The sequence below is a fragment of the Sinocyclocheilus grahami genome, unplaced genomic scaffold, assembly GCF_001515645.1.
Source record: "Sinocyclocheilus grahami isolate Dianchi unplaced genomic scaffold, SAMN03320097.WGS_v1.1 scaffold576.1, whole genome shotgun sequence".
NCBI classification, from domain to species: domain Eukaryota; kingdom Metazoa; phylum Chordata; class Actinopteri; order Cypriniformes; family Cyprinidae; genus Sinocyclocheilus; species Sinocyclocheilus grahami.
The window spans coordinates 845,443-869,618 of record NW_015505755.1 but is presented as its reverse complement, the minus strand read 5'-3'; the positions used below and the strand labels follow the sequence as shown (position 1 = coordinate 869,618).

The 24,176-nt window shown below is 37.0% G+C and overlaps 1 protein-coding gene across 1 annotated transcript in view; it reads right to left on the bottom strand.

Annotated features, from left to right (window-relative positions):
• Positions 1-15,591, bottom strand: part of LOC107556712 (E3 ubiquitin-protein ligase MARCH4) — a 56,868-nt gene extending 41,277 nt beyond the window's left edge. The window contains exon 1 of the mRNA XM_016239897.1: positions 14,881-15,591. Coding sequence (XP_016095383.1) covers positions 14,881-15,333 — 453 coding nt within the window. The 5' untranslated portion in view covers positions 15,334-15,591. The remainder of the gene's footprint in view (positions 1-14,880) is intronic.
• Between the last annotated feature and the right edge of the window lie 8,585 nt (positions 15,592-24,176).

Genomic DNA, 24,176 nt, shown 5'->3' with positions numbered 1-24,176 from the left:
ATGAATTAATGATTAAATGACTCACTCAAGATGAACTTGTTTCATTACTGGATGAATTAGCATTCTTGAACGAATCTCTTGTATGATTCAAAGACAAATACATTTTAACAGCCCCTTTTCGCCACCTACTGGCGTAACAATGTAATCGATAAATCTTCATTTGAAGTGTCAAAATACTTAAAAAAAAAAAAAAAAGCACATAGGAATCAATAGGCGGAATCGAAATTTTAATTTGACAACACGTATCCGATTCTTGACCTTAAGTATCCGATTCTGGAATCGGAATCGAATTTCGATTCCCAACCCTACTCACAACCCATGATGGTTTTGGGCAGTGGATCTTGCTTCAGGACCAAGATTTAACATTTGGATAACAAGTGCTGACACAATACAAAAACAACTGGATATGCCAAAGTCTAAAAGGTAAACTGGCTATTTAAAAAAAAAGTCGCATACTCTTTGACGTCAACTTGTGAAGTGTTATTTTCCTCCTGTTTAAAAGTTGATGAAACTATTTATCTTGCATTTTCTTATTTGCCTGTAGCATTGCTCTTTCACTGCTGTCTGCATCAGAACATACCTACAACCCATTTCTGGGTTGCAACACACTAGTGCTCATCCACTGCTTGTACCAGTGAAATCTACTAGTCTACTTGATTTATTTACTCCCTCTGACAACTGATGCAAATTTGAGATGTTCATCTATTCTTAATCTCCTGTACAGGCACAAATTGGCTCATAACACACACATGTGTGCCCACACATTCACTCACACATCACTTCCCTGCTCATACTGTACCACCTACTGCAATTCAGTGTGGCAAATGATCCAGGTATAATTTGACAAAAAAGTGTCATTTTTCAGAAAGCAGGACTAGAAGCAAACTACCAGTGTTGGCTAAATTACTCAAAAAAAGTAATAGATTACAAATGACTGATTACTACTTGAAAATTGTAATTTGATTACAGTACTGATTACTGCATGTAAACAGTTACTTTACTTTCAAGTTACTTTGAAAATATATCAAACCTAAAAAAAAAATACACTTCAAAGTGAAAATTGTAGTTCTTTCAGTAATTTAATATTGACTGAAAAATATTACAAAGTTATGAAAACAGCAACTTTTTCTTAAATATTTAATCCATTTCTAAAACTTAACATTCTTAGTATAAACCTGCCTAACATTGAAAAATGTATCTGTAAATGTTCCTATACAGTGTTTTATATACAACATTGCTTGCTGAGTGTATGTATGCTGGCTGTGTTTAACTGTCTGAGCATTAAAGACAGAAAAAACCTTAATAAATTGAAAACAGTTCTGATAACATTTAAACAGTATTGATGAACTGTACTGAACATTTAAATGCTAAAAATGAATCTTGCTTCTTTGTTTACGGAGGTGATGTGGGCATTTACAGGCTCGCGCGTCTCACATGGATGATTACCGTAGAATAGCACGCGCTGCTCTTAATAAACTGAAAACAGTTCTGATAACATTTAAACAGTATTGATGAACTGTACTGAACATTTAAATGCTAAAAATGAATCTTGCTTCTTTGTTTACGGAGGTGATGTGGGCATTTACAGGCTCGCGCGTCTCACATGGATGATTACCGTAGAATAGCACGCGCTGCTTGTGGACGTGATGACATTACAGATAATTAGCTCAGACGGGAAAGACTGGACCTCACGTTGGTTTTATACAGATTACTTCATCAGAGAACATTTGCTTTAGATAAGACTTACTTCATTTAAAAGTAGACACTTCAAGCTTTCCATAGATATGTTTCTTATGTCTGTGTCCAGTATTCGCTGGGTTTTGGTTCATTTTAGTGACGCGTTTTTGACAGCTGAAAGTGCACCCTGTATATTTTCTTTATTTTACAAAAGCACAATCTTTTGTTGATATAGTGAGTGTACACAAATAAAAGTAGACCCTTCACAGATTCAAATGATGTATTACACTTATATGTACGATCAAAAATGGCAGAGCATTTTAAGTTCTTTTCACTGTTATCAGGAAAAAATGCAAGTGATCGCTCCGGCGTCTCTGTCGACCCCACGCAAAACATGATTTAAAAAAAAGGCATATATAACTGTAATGAAATGACACAAATTTAAAATGTAATGCGCTACATTACTGCGTTACCAGAAAAAGTAATTCGATTACAGTAACAGTTACTGTGTAACGCGTTATACCCAAACTACCCGCCTTTTAACTCTGTACTGTGTACCATGCCATCATGTATTTTATCACCATATCAGAAAAATATGTATTTCTCACCATTCAAAATCAAAATCATTAAAAATTAGTGGGGTTTTGTCAATGACTGATTTGAAATATCTAGAGCGTGGCCTCAAGGGAGTCCATGGAAAACTTTAGTAAAATTTTTGTATTTAAAAAAATTATGAAAAAAGGTTGATGTTTATTGTAAATAAAATCACTGTTTAATTCTTAATAATTATTTTGAATTAATATAATTTTCTGGATAATATTTCAATCATTTACTTTGGCTTTAGTAAAATGACAACATAAATTAAATCGGTGACACTTTACAATAAGCACTTTACAACAACTTTACGGTGACACTTCACAGTAACAATGAACAATACTTCTACAGCATTTATTAATCTTAGTTATGTTAATCTCAACATTTATTAATATATTTTTAAGATTAAAAGTTGTATCTGTTAATATTAATTAATGCACTGTGATTACTTATTGTTGGTTCATGTTAGTTAATGCATTAATGTTAGAACTGAGATTGTAAAATGTTACCATTAAATAATTAAATTTTTAAACAACACGTCACCTTACTATTACTTTTTTTGTTGTTGTTAGAAATGAGTCTTAAAATATAGATGCCTTTACATTTGACACACTACAAAATTGCTGAAATAAACATTGCAGCAACAAACTAAGATGTGCAATTATTTTTTCAGGAGATGCAAGTTTAATGTAGTTGCAGGCATAATAATATAATCTCAAAATGCGATAATCTCAAAATGATTATATGTAAAGTATATCTGTTTATCACTATTCGACATTAACATCAAGATTTAAGATTATAATCAGAAACATTTATCCTCTACAATAAAATAGTAGTAGTGTTTCCACATCCTCTCGTTGTCAAGGTTCCACCTCTTACTTCTTCTCTGTGAGCCCTCACTATCTCCGACACTTTGGCAATGTGTGAACATTTAAACTCCAACTTCTGTAATGTGTTTCTATCCATCCTGACAGTCTCGGCACTCCTGCTATTGCTGCTACTGCCATTCATTTCCTCATGTGTTTTGAAGCTGTTTATACTTCCATCAGGTTAATGATACAGGCCTGTAATGATAGGTTGATATCTCGCACAATCAGTACAGCTGTCTACCTTCACGAAGAAGAGTCAAGTTTCCCGGTATGCTGAAGCACATATGTAACACACTTGAAGAAAGGGGTTAACAAGCCTGTGAATCGTCAATACTGTCGGTCACGCTAAACGTAATGTGCACAACGGCTAACCTGTTTTCTTCTCTATTTTCTTTTCCAAGTCTACTTTGGGGTTCCCTTCCTGGTGACTGCCACCTACTGGATACCCATCACAGCTGTAAGAATACTACAAATATACATAAATCAATCTGTCAATATATTCTATATTTCCCCACATATATGTGTTCACATATGAATGTGAGAATCAGATTAGGGATGTATCATATGCATCCAAAGTACACTTATCAAAGGTACAGTGGTCATCACTGCTGATGTTGATGTTGCTGTTGAACTTACAGGTGTGGGTGTATGTTTGTGTCATTCCAAGAAAAGATTACCACTTCTGACTATAAACATTTGTTGAAATGTACTAAACACAAAATTCATTATTAAGTGCGTTAATATATTGTATATTTACTATATTATTGTTTAAAAATAAATAACTTTGGATGGTGTATATTCTATAAATATTTTACAAGCATGTATATGCATTTTTTAATTACTGGCCTTTTGCCTTATTATATAGGACAGTGGAGAGCTGAGAGAGATGTGAAGGGAGAGAGAGGGGAATGCGTTCGGGACATGACCCAGATCAGGCTTGATCTTGGGTCCCCATGAGCACAACAGTCACTTATACTTCATGAGTGCCCTACACCTCTGCTTCAACAGAATATGTATCTTTATATGTCTGTATAGCTAGCTGTAGAGATTCTTCTTAAAGGAATGGTCTGGGTTCAGCTGACAGCATGTGTGGCATTTTCATTACCACAAAAAAATAATTTCAAGCTGTCCCCCTTTTTTTTTTAAGCAAAAATTGAGGTTACAGTGAAATACTTACAATGGATGGCTCCATTTTGGGAAGATTTAAAAGCAAAAATGTGAAGCTCATAATCTTATAAAAGCACTTTATTATTGATTAATTCTTCTGTTAAATCACTGTCATTGTGGATGCTGGATATAGAAACCATAGAAGACATTAGTGAAATCATGTTAACATGCTTACTGTTTATGTCTTGTGACTATGCTTATTCACTCAGTCTTATTCACTTAACATTGTAACACTGTGTCTTCACCGGACGCGAGTGGCGCGGCGCGACAAAATACGATAGAACTCATTATAATCAGTGATGCTGTCTACACTGGATGTGGCGCGACACGACAAATCCCCGACAGCAAACTGCTGCCGCATTCTATTTATGACGTATTGACCAGTGTTGGGGAAAGTTACTTTTAAAAGTAATGCATTACAATATTGCGTTACTCCCTAAAAAAGTAACTAATTACGTTACTTAGTTACTTTTTATGGAAAGTAATGCGTTACATTACTTTTGCGTTACTTTTTAAATATGAGCAGGGCTTGATTGTTTTTAATATAAGAAGTTCTGTTTATAGCAAATGTAAAAGCCCTTTCACACCAAAAAGTGTAATGAATAAACCTCAGGCTGAAAGAAAAGTAAATTCACGTCTGTACAGTAGAACGCAGGAGCAGAAACATTCTTCAGCAATAAAAAAAAACAATAAAGCACAATTGTTAGTTTATCTAAAGTCATTTTTGCTTATTAGTATGGTTTAACTGGATCATCAAAGGTCAGCAGCAAAGACATTGGCTAATCAAATTGGATTAGATACATTTGTGTTATTTAACATATTTAATTATTGCAGGTTTGCGTCATATTCTGAGTTTGCATTTCACTGTTTTAATTCATTTTGATGAATACTAAATCTGTTTTTTTCGTGAGTGGGATGAATTAATGCACATTCACATTTAGTCTAGAACTACAGTAACATCATGTTCACACAGCGCACACAACTCCTCTGTACTCCCGATTTCTCCCAATATGGGGACAGGAGACTTGTCAGTCAATAAATGGGAAAACAAAGTAACTGGCGTTACTTTTTTGAAAAAGTAACTCAGATATTTTCTTGTAAATTAAAAAGTAATGCGTTACTTTACTAGTTACTTGAAAAAAGTAATCTGATTACATAACTCACGTTACTTGTAATGCGTTACCCCCAACACTGGTATTGACACAAATTTCAAATGATTCTCAATGGTTGCTTTGTCGCGTCTGGTGTAGACATGGTGTAACTGCTTCATTGTAACACAAAAACAATTAATGTAAAGAAAAGGAAGGTATTGACTATGTGATAATCAACATTATGAAACAAGTGTTGATTGAACTGTACCTTTAATATTCATTTAAAATATATTAAAAACAAAATGGTCATGGTCAAATCTTTGCTATGATAAAATGCCAGCAGGCCTACACTACCATTCAAACATTTGGGCGTGGTAATTTTTAAAAATGTTTTTGAAAAAAGTCTCTTCTGCTCATCAAGAAAACAGTAATATTGTGAAATATTCTTAAAATGTAAATTACTGCTTTCTATGTGAATATATGTTAAAATGTCATTTATTCCTGTGATGCAAAGCTGAATTCTCAGCATTATTACTCCAGACTTCAGTGTCACATGATCCTTCAGAAATCATTCAAATATGCTGATTTGCTGCTCAAGAAATATTTCTTATTATTATCAATGATGAAAACAGCTGTGCTTAATAGTTTGTGTAAAATATCATAAAAACAGAACTTCTCATTTGTCAAAATGCAGTTTCTGCCCTTCATCCATCTAGAGACTAATCCCTAAGGTTTTGGCTCGTGACCGCCATAAAAATTCCTTAGGACCTCCAGGATACAGCAGCAGTGGGTGAAACAAAGAGAGATTACAGAGATCCATCCAAATCCATTCATAACTATGTTTTCAAACCTTTTAAATTATGCAACATACCCATCTTCTACTTATGCAGAGAAATACGTATTCTCAGTGACAACGATGTGTTGTGCAACATCTTACACAAACTCATTGTTAATGGACAAATGAATGCATTCATGACAATTTAATCTTTTTCCATCATGTTTGGACTTAATGCGTTCGTAACATTGCCAAAGGTATTCTGGTTGTGGATAGTGAATATTGCATCTGTAAAACCGTAGTGACACTTTTCGAACTTTGTGTTTGGACTATGCAAATAAGTTCCACAGGAGGAAAGAAGGATGGGCCACACCATGTTCCCATGCTCTGATGGAAACAATCACAGCATGGAAATGGAGAAGCGCCAAACTGAAATCTCCTCATCATCGGAAAGGGATTAACATACCCTTCCAAAAGACACACCTTGTTCTGAGTCTCAGTCCTGTAAGGAGAGACACATTGACAGATACATTCAATGTTCTGAGTTTCCCGTCCAGAGAGACAATAGCAGACCACCAATGTTCTGAGTCTCCGGCCTGCGTGGTAGGAGATAAAAACAGATCAACAAAGTTCTGAGTCTCAGTCCGGTAAGGGAATAGACACTAACACACACAACCTGTTCGGAGCCTGCGGCCCACTACAGGGAAGGCAGCAACAGACACATTCATCTCCGGCACGTCCAGTGAGACACTACCAGATACATTCAACGTTCTGAGTCTCTGGCCTATGAAGGTGAGACTGTAACAGATACGACCACGTTTTGAGCCTCCTGCAAGGAAAGAAATACTCTACATTCAGAGTCTTCGTCCAGCGAAACAGCAACAGCTGCAGAACATCCTGAGTCTCCATTCAAGAGACAAAGAAGATTGACCAAGTTCTGAGTCTCTAGCCCAGATAGGCAGAACACATACAGACATTTGCAACAAGGTTAAGTTCCGGCAAGCAACCTTCACTTCAAGGTACTTTCATCTGCGTGTTCCAGACTAAGGACCTTCTGCACCTACTCCAAGGTCACATCTGCGTTCCAGATTTTAGGACCCTTTGGTGTTCCAGGAGATCAGCATCCTACAGCGCTTCGTGTTCAAGGCTGTTGAAAAGGATTCCTGCTTCTTTCCCCACTGATTTGCTACCAGCACAACCAGTGGAAGAAGTCACCGCCACAGGACTGCTCACTCAACCAAAGAGATCGTAAATATCATTTAACCAAACTTCTTCCAGAGACCGTGGCATTATCTTATATTACCAGTATATAATTTTCTAACTTACATTAGATATTATATAGCTGATTGCAGGTTGATAACAAATAATAGCTTATTTATTTGTTTGATGCATAATACGTTTCTTCGCATTATTTGTTTCAGAGTAGCAACAGTTTATCTTTCCATAAGATAACGTAATTCTGACATAGCAACACCCAACTTAATCACTTGTATTTTATACATCTTATGCACTTTATTCCTTTTTCATTTATGGCATTCATTTAGTTGTTGTTGATTACTCTTGTCTATCTTTAGTTTTTTTTTTTATTATTATACTTGTGTCTTCCTTGTGTTTATAAGACAGTAGATTGAGATTCTACAAGTTAGATATCCCACCAGTCTTTCTTATATGATGTATTCATAACCGCACCTTAAGATCCAAAATCATAACATCATCGTTGACATATACCCATCACTGTAGTACCCATCACTACATTATTTCGCCTCCCTACACTCTTAAAAATAAAGGTGCTTCACGATGCCATAGAAGAACCTTTTTGTCTAAATGGTTCCATAAAGAACCTTTAACATCTGAAGAACCTTTCTGTTTCACAAAAGGTTCTTTGTGGCGAAATAAGGTTCTTCAGATTACAAAAACGCAAGAAAGAGATGGTTCTTTAAAGAACCTTTGACTGAATGGTTCTTTGTGGAACCAAAAATGGTTCTTCTATAGCATCGCTTGAAGAACCTTTTGAAGCACCTTTATTTTTAAAAGTGTAGGTTGGCGAAAGCAAAATAACTACAACAACTTTTGTAACATTACAATATATTTACTATCACTTTTGATCAATTTAATGTGTCCTTGCTAAATAAAAGTATTAAATTAAAAATACAATTCTTACTGACCCCAAACATTTGAATAGTAATGTATTTAACATTCTAAACATGAAAAGATATGTATGTGTTAAGGTCAAAGTCCATTAGTAAAAATTATTTCTCAACTTAAATTTGGTAATATAAACCAGTTTTAATGAGTATGCATTCACATTCATGCATAACAAATCAATAAAGCATCAGTGCATTCACATTCATCCACAACAAACTGCTGAAGGTTTTACAATGAAAAAAAGAACAGCTGGAATTTTGCTTGAAAAGTCTTAAAGTCACACTATTCTGGTTATTGGCCCACTTATCCAATCACTGCTGTGTTTGTATGTGTACTGTGTGTTCTGTGTCAAGGCTGGCTCCTGCTGGCTCCATCACTTCCTCTCTTTTTGAGAGGATTAGAGTTTCTTATGAGACTCTAGGTTGACAAACACAGTATGATTGTGCGTGTGTCATTTCATCCGTCATGAACAAACTGCAATTAACAGGATTACCATGTTAGGCCTTAATCTCAGCACTAGTCTTTGCTCTAAACAGATTACATTAGCTTTGGGAAAATCTGTGTCTTTGATGCAGTTTAGTTCCACAGTTATGAAACCTGTATCAAATACGGACACTGCTATTCAGATTCACTCGACTGATTCATCAGTGATCAAATATCCATACTGCAGGGCATTGAAAACTGAATGCGGATAATTCCCAGCGTAAAGTCCCTCTGATTTCATTTGACATGCATTATTATGAGTCTAATCCGAGGACGTGGAGATTTTGGAATTGAATGTACATCCATTTGCTGAGTAAATTCAGATTCACTTGATTTTTTCTACATTAATTATACATAATCACCGATGGTTTGTGGTTTTAATGATACGTTGTGCAGCAGAGATGTGTGATGGGAGATCAGAGTACGACTCGTCAGAGTGGGAGAAGAGGCCACTTTATCTAATTGTGGTATTAAAGCAGAACTATCAATAAAATCTGAATGGCTGATCTTTTATACATAACCCCTAACAGCCCTTGGCGGTGAGCGCAGCCTCAATTAATTGCGCTGGATGTTAGGTCAGCATTACACAGCAGCCATGGGAGCAGAAAGAAACGAGCCCTCAGTAAGAACCGAGCAGTGTGTTTTATAATGAGAAAGTTGCACTACCTATGCACGACTTTGTGAGTTAAAGAGGCACGAAGGGAGAGAAAACAAGGAAAAGAGAAACAGGAAAAGAGACAGCAAGCCTAGGCCAGAGTGAGAGGGAGAGAAATGAAAGAGAGAATCCTTGTAAACAGCCCTGAGCGGCGATAAAATAAATCGTATTTCCTGTCATTAGCATACTTGAAGGGTGGTGAAAAAGTGAGACAGTGAGAATGAGAGTGCAGTTCTCATGCTTTTTGCATTGGACTGTGTGTAATTTGCTTTCTAAAAGCATACTGCAATGCAAATGTTAAGTGATTCTTTTTAGCCAAGGTCATTTTCTATTAAACACACACACTGCTAGAGAAGGATGCAGTGTTGGCAGCTAGTAAAAGTGGCTGCAGTCAAGGATTGACTGGGACTCAAAAACAGCCTGAGATGTTTACTGGCACAAAACAACCCCAAATGTATTAGGTACTGCATGCGTACAATGCAAACGTGCCTTCTGTATTACAATGTCCTCCAAAAGTTTGGAAACACCCAAGACAAAGTAGGATTTTGGACAATATCCAGTCTGGGAAATTTCACAATATTTTACTGTTTGAATTATAGCACTTGTCTTTGTTTGCATTAGTTATGGAGATTTACAGTGTGTTTAAAAGTTACTCAACAGATTCATTCAAAAACTCTAATTCATTCAGAAACTAATCAACTGGCTGTTTTTAAGAGTGAGTCATTGAATCATTAATTCAGTTAGGTCATTCAAAAACACTGATTCATTCATGAACAAATCAAGTAGCTCTTTTTAAGAGCAAATCATTGACACATTCACTGAATCAAGTCATTCAAAGACACTGATTCATTCATGAAGAAAGCAACAAAGATGTTGAACAGTAATTCTGCTCTGACTTTAAAAACTAGCTTTGCAGGCAGAGCATAAATATACAAAGAAAAAAAAAAGAAAAAATATTTGGTCCCCCTGACTTATTAGTTTGTGGCCATGTGTTATTAATTATTTCCCTTGTTTTAATTAAACTGTTGCCATTGTAACAAATTCTTAATTTGTGGCAATGATATCTTGTTTTCCCCCACATCACGACAAAGTAACTGGCAATATTCCATGTAAATAGTAAGTTTCTTGAAAATCAACTTCTTGAATACTCAACTGTTGTTACTGCATGGTTGTGATTACCTATAGTCGAATCACGAAACAGCATTCAACATGATCATCAACACTGTTGTCAGTGTGATATTACTTAAAGGTGTGCTGACTCTTAAAAAAAATGAAACATGGTCCAAGTTTAATCCACTAATCAGACATCACAGTTGTCTGAGGGGCATGTCTCACAGTAACCTATACTGCCATTGTTATGTAGAGTACAACTTTAAAGGTGTACAGTTGTAAAAAATGTAATATTTCTCATGCAAGCTCAAACTGTCATCATCCGTGTGCACATTTACATCAGCATTCTTTCTCTACATGGAAAATCTGAAGCATGTTTTTTTTTTTGAAGAATGTACTCAGTCTACACTAATCAAACAGAAAATCTGCAATGAAAATTAAAAGCTTTTCCAAGGCATTTACTCCAAAAAATAATGATTTAAGGTGATACTGTCCAATACTCCACTTTGCCTAGTGTTTTCCAAACTTCTGAAGGGAACTGAATCTAGTTGATATTTAGGCCTATTGACTATATTTTGCTGTTTTACATTGTAAAGAATCGACTTAAATTATAGCAACATGTTGCTTGAAGTCGAAACTGGCATGAAACTGGCATATTTCCAAATATAAGGGCAAGACTTGATTTTATTCATTGGTGATTGATTGGATTGTGAAAAATATATATGTGCGTGTACAAATGATTCATTCACAATAAGACTGCTAATATGCAATAACAACCTTTTAATGGGAATACCAGAACTTTTCTTCATTTTTAATGATTGTATGTTTAAAGCGGTTTCGACAACTGACCCACAAGTTGACCGGCCCACTGAGACAAGTCCTGGTGTTCCCTATTGGCCAGACCTCGCAATGGGTTTATTCTGGCACAGACATTATGAATCTCAAATTGGGGTGACACAAAGGCACAGCATGGCCACACTGTTCTACATTTACTGTTGTTTGTGCATTCAATTCTTTAAAAGGAATTTGAGTCATGCTGAATATGTCAGTTTCAGCTGTTTTTCACTTCTGTATATTAACAACATTTTCAAAATACTGTAAATTAAAGCTTTTATATTGCTTCTGGTTACACTGATGTGACCATGTTTCATGTGAATGACATATTAATGTGGGTCACACAGGGATTTTATATCGTCAGCATTCTACAGCACCAAAGCACTGAACAGTAATTTTGAAAGAGAGAGAAAGAGCAAATGGAAAAGTAGGAAAGAATGTGAGAACATTTAGAAGAGGCTGGTATGGAAGACAAAGAGTTCTTTCTCACCTAACCTAACCCCACCACCACATGTTTTATTCTACAAATACCCTTTAGATTTCTTTGATTTAGTAAACAACATAATAAATAGTCATATATATGTTTAACTTTGGTCTAGTTAAAATGAGACCAGACTAAAATTTAGGCAAAATTTGGCCAGAAATGTCACGTTATTGGCATTGTCACAGGGCGTTTTGTTAATTTATATTTCTGCAGTGTCACACTTGGCAGTCAGTTTGTTCAAATAATGTCAGAAAGATTGTATTTTACGAGATGATCACACATGAACACCACCACAAAGAGTGGAATATTCTTTTGCATTCAAAAAGCCACATGCCCACTTCATACAATTTAATAATGCTACACTAAATTAATGATTTAGTCTGTGTCATGTCCAATAACATGGACATGTTGCCCAATTATTCTCTCTGATGAAAATGAAATTATGTCCTCATAGGTGGCTTCTCACAACAGGGTGTGAAAAAGAGTTATGCTACTCAAATCACCTCCAGCATCTGTGACGATCCATTTCTTGTTTTCACACTGATTAAAATGAGACCATAGGAGGTCCACCACATTTTTTTATCAGTGTTTTTTTGGGTGAGAGAGAACAAGAGGACAAGTGAAGAAAGAGAAAACTATAATTTAGTTTCCAAAGCATGTAATTGTTCCTGCGTGTTCTGTGTACACAAGAGAAGGATCCTTCTCCCCCTCCCTGTTGGGTTTATGGAACAGGAGACCTTCCTTATCTACTACTTGGGGTTCTGAAAGTGAAAGAAAAAGGGAGAGGCAGCTGGAGAAAGTCAAAGCATGCAGTGGAGAGAAGAGTGAGAAAGAGAGGGAGTGTGTGTCTGGATTGGACTCAGTCAGAGCGAAGAGAATCTCCTCAGTCCCATCTGCTCTCTGCACAGCTCTCATTACACTCACAGGCCCATCCATCAGCCCGCAGCCACAGAACTCTGCCACAGCCCACATTAATGGAAAGAGGAAAGAGAAATAGACGTGCATGGGGAAAGTGAAAAGGAGAGAGACAGGCAACAACGGCGAGAGAATGATCGAATGAGGGGGAGAGAAAGAGAAAATAAAACAATTTCACATGCATTTACAGGCTAAATTGGCCTGTGGAGAGGACAGAGCGATAAACTCTTTAATACTAAAAATGCAAAACTATGTTACAGCATATGATCTCGAAACAAACAGATGAAACAAGGGCAAATATCAAACCGGTCAACAGAGGTGTCCGTATGCCATTCATATAATGTTCTGCTCAATCTTAGATCAATGTTTTGTGTTCAAACCCTTGACCTTTCAGTCATGTGGTGCATTCCATTAGAACAAATCACCTAGCGATGGATAAATGCCACTGTCATAAAACCACTGGGGCTGAGTAACAGTTAGATTTATGGGACAAATCACTTCAAGAACAGCTGCAATGATGTGGAATCTCACATGCAGTATCCAGACACATTTGGATAACAAAATATCAAGTGTAATGGGAAGAAATTCATTGCTAGAGCTGAGTGCTTTTCTCAAAACTCATTTGCATTAGTTTTGAACAGTACTACGTACTGTTTTATCATATAAAAAATCTTTTGTGAGATACTGTGTTTTAAAATGTGCTTGTGCTATCTTTTTGCAAAATAAATGCTATTGATTTAATATTACATTATGTACTGCAATTGAATTATACATTTTGAACAGTACATCTTTTATAGTGAAATGTTACTTGAAAAGTGTGTTTGTGCTTTCTGTCTTTAAAATAAATGAGTTCATACATTTTTAAGTGTGACTTAAGTAATAGTTTCTGCCCCATTTTGAATATCAATTTATTTATTTCTTTATTTTTGAAAAGTGCACTTCTTTGTTCTCTTGCACTTTTCAGTTTTTTCCCATTGTTTTTGCAAACTGCACTTTTGGTGATTATATTTATGATGTCAGATTGTTATTTATGATGTCAGATCTGACCTTTTTCTTGTGTGGAAATTAAAAATAATAATAATATATTTAGAAAATGTGTGTGCTTTTTTATCCATTCAATGAAAGTCAATGGGATCCAATGTTGTTTGGAACCCACTGACTTTTCTGATTGGACAAAAAAAAAGTTCTTTGAAATGTCTTGTTTTTCGTTCTGCAGAAGTAAGGAAGTCATACAGATTTGGAACAGTATAGTTAAATAAGGATGAAATATTTGCTTTCGGGTGAACTATCCCTTTAACTATGAACATTTTCAACTAAGTGTCCACAAAGAAAGTATTCAAATGCATTTGCATTAGTTTTGAACAGTACTATGTACTGTTTTATCATATAAAAAATATTTTGTGAGATACTGTGTTTTAAAATGTGCTTGTGCTATCTTTTTGCAAAATAAATGCTATTGATTTAATATTACATTATGTACTGCAATTGAATTATACATTTTGAACAGTACATCTTTTATAGTGAAATGTTACTTGAAAAGTGTGTTTGTGCTTTCTGTCTTTAAAATAAATGAGTTCATACATTTTTAAGTGTGACTTAAGTAATAGTTTCTGCCCCATTTTGAATATCAATTTATTTATTTCTTTATTTTTGAAAAGTGCACTTCTTTGTTCTCTTGTTTTGATCATGTAATGCAATTTCATACATATATTTTGGCTTAGGATTAAGTGTCCAAATACTTTTGAGTCCATCGTATGTATAGAGACATTCAGGCAGTGTAATTGTCTGTGAAAATGTTCTATTATATTGTAACAAAATCTTTGTTTTCATCCATTTAATGTGAAACAATAATTGCAGTCATTCTTCTTCAGTTTTCAGAGTTTCAGCTCGATTTTCTTCATTAGTAATTACTTGCAAAGTGGTCTTAAAAGTGCAATGAACTTGTCACTTTGGCACCACTAAGGCAGTAGATGGATTTTTTCACAGTGTAGTATGTAGTATATGGAGCAAATATGTGCAATAAACAATCGACATTCATTCAGCAAGCCCCAAAAAAGTGTAGCAGCATGTGGAGTCCCTACCTGCTCTGGACCCTGAAAACAGATCCGACATAACGGAGTCCTGACTCCACTGTCCGTGCAGCTGTTCAGAGATAACCTCTCGTCCAGCTTCTCCTTAGAGCAATCCTCAGATGAGCTGCAACAGTCCAGAGTCCTCGGCGGATCCACTTCGCGATGAGTCCAGTCTGCGGGCCCTCGTGTGTCCACAGCCTCCCCTGCTACCGGCTGGTAATGTCCGTTGGCTAAAGAGTGGCTCTCCGTGGCGCTGCTCGTCGCATTGCCCTCCGCGTTTAGTTCGTTCATGGGTGTGAAGGCAGGTGGCGATGCCGACGGTGCCGGTGGCCTGAGTAGGAAAACCTTCAGGTCACTGAACAAGACGCAACAGCGGCCTTTCTGCTTGCCCTGGCGGCGCAGCATCGGTCTGCGACTTAACAATCCCCAACACCATACAATGACACCGATAGCCAACAACATGTGCCCGTCTTATGAATAATGGAAAGGCGGTCTATGTTTTTAAACGGCCTATAATGCTAAGGCTATCTATTACTGAACCCCAGCAGGTCACATAACAGAACTTACTGTTTGGTTTCCAACGAGGAAAAACAACTGTGCTGCCGGTTCAAGTCCCGTGAGAACACCGCTTTCTGCTCACCCTCACCGACCGTTTGAACATAGAGCAGATGTTTATTTTCAACAGTTATTCTGAGAGCTGCATCATATGAGCGAGTCCTCGCGCTCACATGTAGCCTAATAGTAGCTGTCAAATGTGATAACGTGCAGTTGTTACCCTATTCTGATCTTGAGTACCTCAGTAAAACTAGTTCACTCGGATGTTACCACATGAAGCACATTTTAGGGTACCTGACTAAACCGTTTACTGGGACTGAGGGCGTTTGCAACAACTGGCATTATACTAAAATACACTCAAATCGAACATTCGAACACGAACCTGCGGACAAATAACCCGAATTGAATGAAAAATATCGGGGATTCCCGCGAACAGGTTCTGACAAAAGAGCTGCTACACTGAGGTACTCTTGCCAGTGGCATCTATTCATCAAAAGCACGAAAACAGAAATGCAGGCTATTCGTCAGCAGAGCCAAATAAATGGCATCCTTGGTTTGTCTTTAATTAAACAACTGGAAGTCTAGCATACACACACAGTACACAATTTCTGCTATCCATATCACATCACATCGTCCTCGCTTATTAGCCATCATCCAAAAGCGACTACAGTATAATTGTGTTAATGTGAATGCAAATCGTGTTGCGTGAAACGAAATTCAGCCACAATCTTGCCAATTAGCTAGCAATTGTCATTGGCGTTCATCTCATGTTTCAGGTCCGACCGCTTACAAATGCATCCCGCACAAGTCCCCTTCTGAAAGATATAAGGTGCCAACGTCTTGTTAGTACAGGCAGTCTATCTCCTTAAACACCCAACCCTTGTTGCAGAAATCCCAAGGCAGTTTAGCTCACTGTCCCGTGTATTGTCAGACATGTCTTTCGAAAATCAGTCCAGAGAAGAAACAGATCCGCTTTCGACGATGAGGAAATATTTTTGCCATCCACAGTCCGTCGTTTTGTCACATCCAGTGCCTTTCCTTAGAATCAAATTGCTGGCAAAATACCGAAGTGGCTCCTGCTTGGTAATCCAAAGCGGTGCGGTTCATGCGACGATAGTCGTTGTGCAGTTCTAACACGAGTTGTAATGATAATCATCTGTAAAGCCGGAGGATGCTCGCTCTCGCTGCGGTTTCAGCACCATGTTGTCTGGGACAGCTCCCAGGCGCGGGCCCCTCCGAGAGTGTGATGCAAGCAAAAGAGGCGAGCGCACGGCCAACGAAACGAATTTAATCACGTCCTTACCATTTGCGCTACGTAATAAAAAGACCTCCGTTTCATCCGCCCGGGAATCCAGTGGGATTCAAGTCCAGCTTTTGAAATGTGAAGTTTTAAAAAAAAATTCGAACATGAGGAGATCGCTCTTCCGTGCCACAAACGGATTTGGTTTCAGCTTTCATGTGAGACCTGCTCACAAGCACATGTGTTTCTAGGTCAGTGTTACCAGCGTTCCTCTCGTTTTTTTCTATCTGATTTAACCCATAAAATGTACTTTTGTTGGCGTAAGTTAATGCATATAGGTTGGTTGTGTCATGTTAAATAATATTTTGACTTAAAACCAGTCAGACTTGAATAAAACACTTAAATCATGATAACATTTTTAGGTTACCATTTTTGTTTTTTCAAATTATGTCAAATGCACTGATAATAACGCAGGTGGTGTAACAGATTACTTAAAGCTCATCAAAATGTGTCTTTCCAGCAACTGTGATAATAGCATAAAGACAGAACACAGTGTTGCCCACACACACAGAAACAAACACCATCAGGATTTACAATGAGATGTACTAATTACATGTGTGTGTCTGTGTGTGTGTGTATATAACAATATTTTAATGTAAAATTAGGCCCATATGTAAATATACATTTCTTTGTAATTACAATGTATTTGATAGCTCTCTCGAAAATCAGTCCAGAGAAGAAACAAATTTGATAATACTTTATTTGATTAAAGTTTAAACAATATTTTACAGTGAAATTGAATTTACTGTCTTTTAAAGAACGATATAATTTTACCGTAATGTAACTTACAGTTAATCAGTACCTTTTTCATTAAAATTACTACTTCTTTTTTTTTTTTTACAGTGCACTGAAAGTTTTGCCAGATATGTCATTCATGAGGTCATATCTAAATTAGCTAGTTTTATTCAGGTCAATAATATGATTTTATATCACTAAAACAGAATACATTAGGTTACACCAACTAAATAACTTTAAGGGTTAAATCATGTAGTTCTTTATGGTAACAGCTGCCTATTTTTTCTAGTATTTGACAGAAAATCTGTTATAAATATTATACTAACCAAATGGTAAAATAAACACTCTCGGTTAAGTAAATTCTACTTATCAAAAAAAAGAAGAGTATGGATTTTTCCTGTAGGGCAAAGGATTGCCAAAGCAGTGCAAAGTATAAATTTGAGTTTATACTTTGCTCAAGTTGAGACAATTGAGGGAAATACACAGAATAGCTAGAGACATTTGTCTTGCATAAACACTAACTGTCCCTGGCAGACTGGCCTGTATCTTTCACTGCCTGTGAGCCATTTCACCCATGATGTGAAGGAGAAATTCTACTTGGAAGATCTCAGCATTTCTGCTGTGCGTGCCAAGAAGTTCCCTTTTCTCTTTATGCTCAAAAAGATTAAACATAAATTTGTTATTTAAACATTTCATGGGAATTGTCCCTTGGGTTTCAGAAATGTCATTGGTTATTTATATTAACAAAAGGCACAGGAGTTTTAAATAAATTCATACATTTAAATATCCCATGAGATTCTTGAGGTAACTGGGTTCAGGATACTACTTGCATTCATTAACATAGCACTGAAAAAATGCATTGAACATCATTCAACAAAGTAACTAAAATAGCAATATATCGTATTTACAGTATCTAGTATCATTTTGTTGAGACAATATTGTTTCACATGTTAGTTTAGTTTAGTTTTGTTTTATTAACTAGTTTCATAGTTTAAACCTTAAAGGAATAGTTCACCCAAAAATGAAAATTTGACAAAAATGTACTCACCCTCAGGTCATCCAAGATATAGATGAGTTTGTTCACGGGAACAGATTTGGAGATATTTGGCAAATTAAATTCTTTTTGTGATCACTTGTTCACCAATGGATCCTCTGCAGTGAATGGGTGCCATCAGAATGAGAGTCTAAGCAGCTGATAAAAACATCACAGTAGCCCACTGTGGGGTTTGGGTTTTGTCATGTTCATGTTTTCCATGTCTTTTATTTTGTAATTGTTTCCTGCTGTTAGTGTCATGCTTCCCTTGCCTCATGTCTCTCTGCCTTGTGTATGTGTCATGCTCTCATTGGTTATTGTCTAGTCATGTGATTACCTTGTCTGTGTTATGTTCTCATTGGTAGTCCTAGTCATGTCTTGTTTCCCATTGGTTTGTTCTTGTCATGTGACTCTCATTGTCTGATATAAGTAGCTATCATGTTCCCATAGTCTTGGTCGTGTATTGAAGTTGTAACCCGCTGTTGGTGAGTCTAGTCTGTTTATGCCTAGTCAAGTCAAGTCAAGTCAAGTCAAGTCAAGTCAAGTCAAGTCAAGTCAAATCAAGTCAAGTCTGTTCATGCCTCGTCAAGTCTGTTCAAGTCAAGTCTTTGTTTATTGTTTGGATGTTTGGATCACTTGTAAATAAAACTGCACATGGGTTCTCACTACACTCGCCTTCAGTTGACTGATTCGTTCCACTCACAAGTAATCCACACAACTCTAGTCATCAATTACTGTGACTTGTGAAGAGAAAATAACTTAGAAGTGAAAGCTGCATGTTCGTAAAAAGCAAATCCAACAATAATGTTTGACCTTCAAATTGTTGCTTCTGACCAAAATATGAGTCCTCTATCCTGCTTTTCATGTTGTTTTCGTCTGAATCAGGAGAGAAATATGCACAGAACAAGTTTCGTTTACAAGTGAAAACAGTCCAAAAAAAGTTCTAAACAAATATTGTTGGTGGATTTTGATAATGGATTTATATCTTACAAACATGCAGCTTTCCACTTTACAAGACATTTATTGATCGACTGGAGTCATGTAGATTATTTGTGGACTATTGGGATGTTTTTGTCCACTATTTGGACTCTCATTCTGACGGCACCCATTTACTGCAGATGATTCACTGGTGAGCGAAATTTCTCCAAATCTGTTCCCATGAAGAAACAAATCCATCTACATCTTGGATGACCTGAGCATGGGTACATTTTCAGCACATTCTGCTTATTGTTATTAATCATGAAAACAGAAACTGTGCAAGATTTTAAAATATGGTCAAAATCTTCTTACAACATCTAATTTAATTGTCTCACTGTCTAGGTCACACTCACATGCACATACATAGCAACTACATCTATAGCTCTAGTAGATTTCACTAGAATGATCAGTAGAGCCATCGTAATGAATGGCTTTGTGCATGTTCTATTGCAGTGGCTCACAGCCTATCCCACATTCCTGAGAAGATAAGCCATGGAGACAGAAGAAGGTAAACCAGGGATAAAGAGCCACACAAAGACCAAACCAAGGCTAAGAGAGCCAGTCATGTGTGAACCCATGGCTCTGTGTGACTGGCTGTTGTAAGCAGAGTGAGAAGTTCAAAATGAAATTTCTCCAAATCTGTTCCCATGAAGAAACAAATCCATCTACATCTTGGATGACCTGAGCATGGGTACATTTTCAGCACATTCTGCTTATTGTCATTAATCATGAAAACAGAAACTGTGCAAGATTTTAAAATATGGTCAAAATCTTCTTACAACATCTAATTTAATTGTCTCACTGTCTAGGTCACACTCACATGCACATACATAGCAACTACATCTATAGCTCTAGTAGATTTCACTAGAATGATCAGTAGAGCCATCGTAATGAATGGCTTTGTGCATGTTCTATTGCAGTGGCTCACAGCCTATCCCACATTCCTGAGAAGATAAGCCATGGAGACAGAAGAAGGTAAACCAGGGATAAAGAGCCACACAAAGACCAAACCAAGGCTAAGAGAGCCAGTCATGTGTGAACCCATGGCTCTGTGTGACTGGCTGTTGTAAGCAGAGTGAGAAGTTCAAAAATGATTGACAAAGAGAGAGCATTTTATGACTCAATGGAGAAGAGTATGATAAACAAAATGATAATTTTTGAATGCAAGCAGTCATTTAGCAGATCTATGCATCTTCTCTTATGAGTTTTGTACACACAGCTCTCTGACTTCCAGCCTAGATCATCGTTCAGTACACCACCCTTTGCATGAAAAGTCTAAATAACTGTATTTATAACCGTTTTATTCATATTCGTCAATTTCTCCATGACCTTTGTGCTGGTGATGAATGGGGGAAGATGGTAGTAGACTATGGAAGAAAAATAATGACAAATGTCTTTGAAACAAAAAAGCATGTTGAATTGCACTAACTGAAAAAAATAATGCATTCTATTATCAGTGCTTGCATTTTAATGCCTTGTATTTTCAGGGCTTGCATTCTTGGGGGCTGAAATTTAACATTGTTTATTTAAGCTGTGAATATTTCAATTCAAAACATTTCACATACATTTTCATAATTAAAAACTCAATAATTCATATAAACTCCTTCCAGAGTTTACTTCCAAAATATTCAATCTGTTTAAAAATGCGATGTATAATATTTGACAGGCAATTTTCAGTCCATTTTTTTTTTCATTTGACAAATTTGCTTCCACAAATTCAGTGGTTCAAATTCGGCAGAAAATTCAGCATTGCACATCCGGGAACTTCGCTTGCTCCATTTCTGTAAATCACCCTGCGTCTCAATGTTCATACTATCCATCCTAAATAGTATGTGAGATTAGAATAAGTGTGTCCCAAAGCATAGTATGTTGAAAAGAGTATGACCCCGTAAAGTCCACTATTTCAGGTCGATTTTTTGAAGTGTGGATCCGTGCACACTCTAATGGTTAAAATTGCTCACAATCCATTGCGCTTTGGCGAAGGTCGCGATCGACGGTTAGCTAGAGAGGTTTACAAAAAGGGGTTTGAGTTACTACTAATAATTATTAATCTAACTCATAGGTCTTCAACCCTTCTCCTGGGGACCCACTGTCCTGCAAAGTTTATTTCCAACCTGCTTCAGCACACCTGGCCTCTGACTTTTCAAGTGATCCTCAAGACCTTGATTAGCTGGTTCAGGTGTGTTTGATTAGGGTTGGAGCGAAACTCTGCAGGAAAGTGGGTCCCCAGGTCAGGAGCAGGGTTGAAGACCTATGATCTAACTTGTAACATATTTAGATATTAGCTAAGCATGTACTGGTTTAATACAGTATTAAGTGAAGTACATACAGCCACAATTTAGTTGTTATACCACAAAATTATGAAAGCTGTCATCTGCTTTTTGCAGATAACATAAAATACATCTGTTATAATTTTTAATAAAAAATAATAATACTTACAAATACTTACAAATAGCTCTTTTATGGATTGAATTGCTGTTGTTGTTGTTATTAATATTATTTTTAAATTAAGACTTAATATACAGTAAATCCTATCAATTTAACTATACTTGACATTATTGAATAACACAGATTTGAATTGATCTGAATAATGACATTATACTGTAGAGCTGCTTTATAGTTGAAACTAAAGTTGTAATTATAACTGAATTTACTGTTTTCTAATTGAAGAATTTTGCAACATCAACACTGTTCTGATGGAATAAATCTCAAAACATTGTTTAGGATAAGATGAAAAATAACAATTATGAGAGCATAACCATTAAATAAATGTGTTGAGATTTAGTGAGAACTATGGTTCTGTCTACACATTAAGATAATTTTAGGTACAAAGGGAGGGCACCGATGACTACTTTTGCCATTTAGTGCATTAAAGGAGGTTGTGTTGCGTTAAAGCTCTTTTTCTGTAAGCAGTTGCAAACACTCAAAGGCATTTTTTGTATTCGCTAATCAGTAAACGGACAAGTGTGACTCCGAAACAATAAAGACATATAGGCTTTAGTTATTGCAGCTTGGAAGAATATCCCAGCTCATATGTAAAGAGGCACCCAGCTGTGAGCACTTATGTGCAGACAGGTTTCTTTGATAAGCTGAGCTGTGAAGAAGAGAGACGCATTCAGCTGGAAAAGGTATTTTGAAGGAGGATTATCTCAGATCTAACCAAGGAGCTGCTCTACACTCATACATGTCTACTGAACATTTGAGCATAAACATATGTAGGCCTACACACTGGCGTATGTACACACAAACACACATTCTTAGAACTACAAAGATACAAAAGAGGTCAGGTCTCTGGATTTAATGCTTAGGAACTATTGGCTGATGGTATTTTTTTCTCTGAAGTCTTATAAGAAAAGGCTTAAGTTCAGTCATGTAACTGACAGATTCTTAGAGTTCTGTAGAAATGGTGTTCTCTTTCAGCTTAACAAAACACAGTTCTCGTGACAAATGAATCCGGATGTCTCTCCATGTCTGCTTTTTGTAGAATCATACATCAGAGTAGAGTGACGCTCAGTATCGTGGTTTAGTATTAAAACGACTTCTTTCAGTTTGAGACACCATGAGATACAACATGAGAAATCGATCACGTTTACATACAAATCAGGTCCATATTTGGTTAATCCTTTAGTCTAAAATGTTTATATGTATATATACAGTATATATACCTATTTGTATTTCACTTCCCATTTATTTTTTAAATGGCGACAACATCCGTTTGTACACTTCAGTCGGTCACACAAAAGAATGAAGTTGCTGAGTGGTCATCAAATAACAGGATCAAACAAGAAATCAGTTAATTACCATCAAACCATAATGTTGTAGTTAGTAAGGTAGAGTCTAAACAACAGAAACATGGCAAAATATAAGAGAAATACAGAAACATCTGCACGGCCTATTTTTCCAAAATTATGTGTGACTGAATTCACAGTATTCATAAAACAGTAGTCGGAAAGTACCTGGATGACCTACTACCTGCAATTTTGAATTATGCATACGAAGGAAGCTTTTCTATCCCACGAGGCCTTGGGAGAGGATTCATAATTGGATGGAAGCATAATCGGATCATAATCGGATCCTCCCCGTCGCCCTGGCTCATCGGCTCTTATACATAGGAGAGAGGAGCCAGGGAGGAGACAGGAGGGGCTCGGAGCAGGAGGAGCCAAGCTGGACCCAGGCCACAGCAATTACGATGACCCACGGTGCTCCGCCGCCGTTGGTCGGCTCCCTGGAGTCGGCGGCCAGTCCTCCTCCATGGCTCCTCCCTCCATAGGCTCCACCGTGGGTCATCGTAAGTGCTGTGGCCTGGGTCCAGCTTGGCTCCTCCTGCTCCGAGCCCCTCCTGTCTCCTCCCTGGCTCCTCTCTCCTTCGTCACCCCCATGGACTCCCATGCCGGCCCCCTCCCGGGTGTCCATCCTCCTCCTGAGCCTCCTCCCAAGTTCCCACCCGGGGGCGAAATGTCAGACTTTTGGACCCGTTTTGCCTCCGTAGTTCTTCCTGTGTTTCCTTTTTATGGTCTTTTTCCTGTTCTTGTTTAGTTTGATTACTTTATGATTCCATGCACCTGTGTTCCCCTGATTACCCTGTGTTTATAAGCCCCAGTCTGTTCAGTTTGGTTTTGTCGTGTCTACTCGTTGTGAACGTCATCCTTGTCTTCTGTCTCCCTGTTGGATTATTAAAGACTCTCGTTTTGTGAAATCTCCACG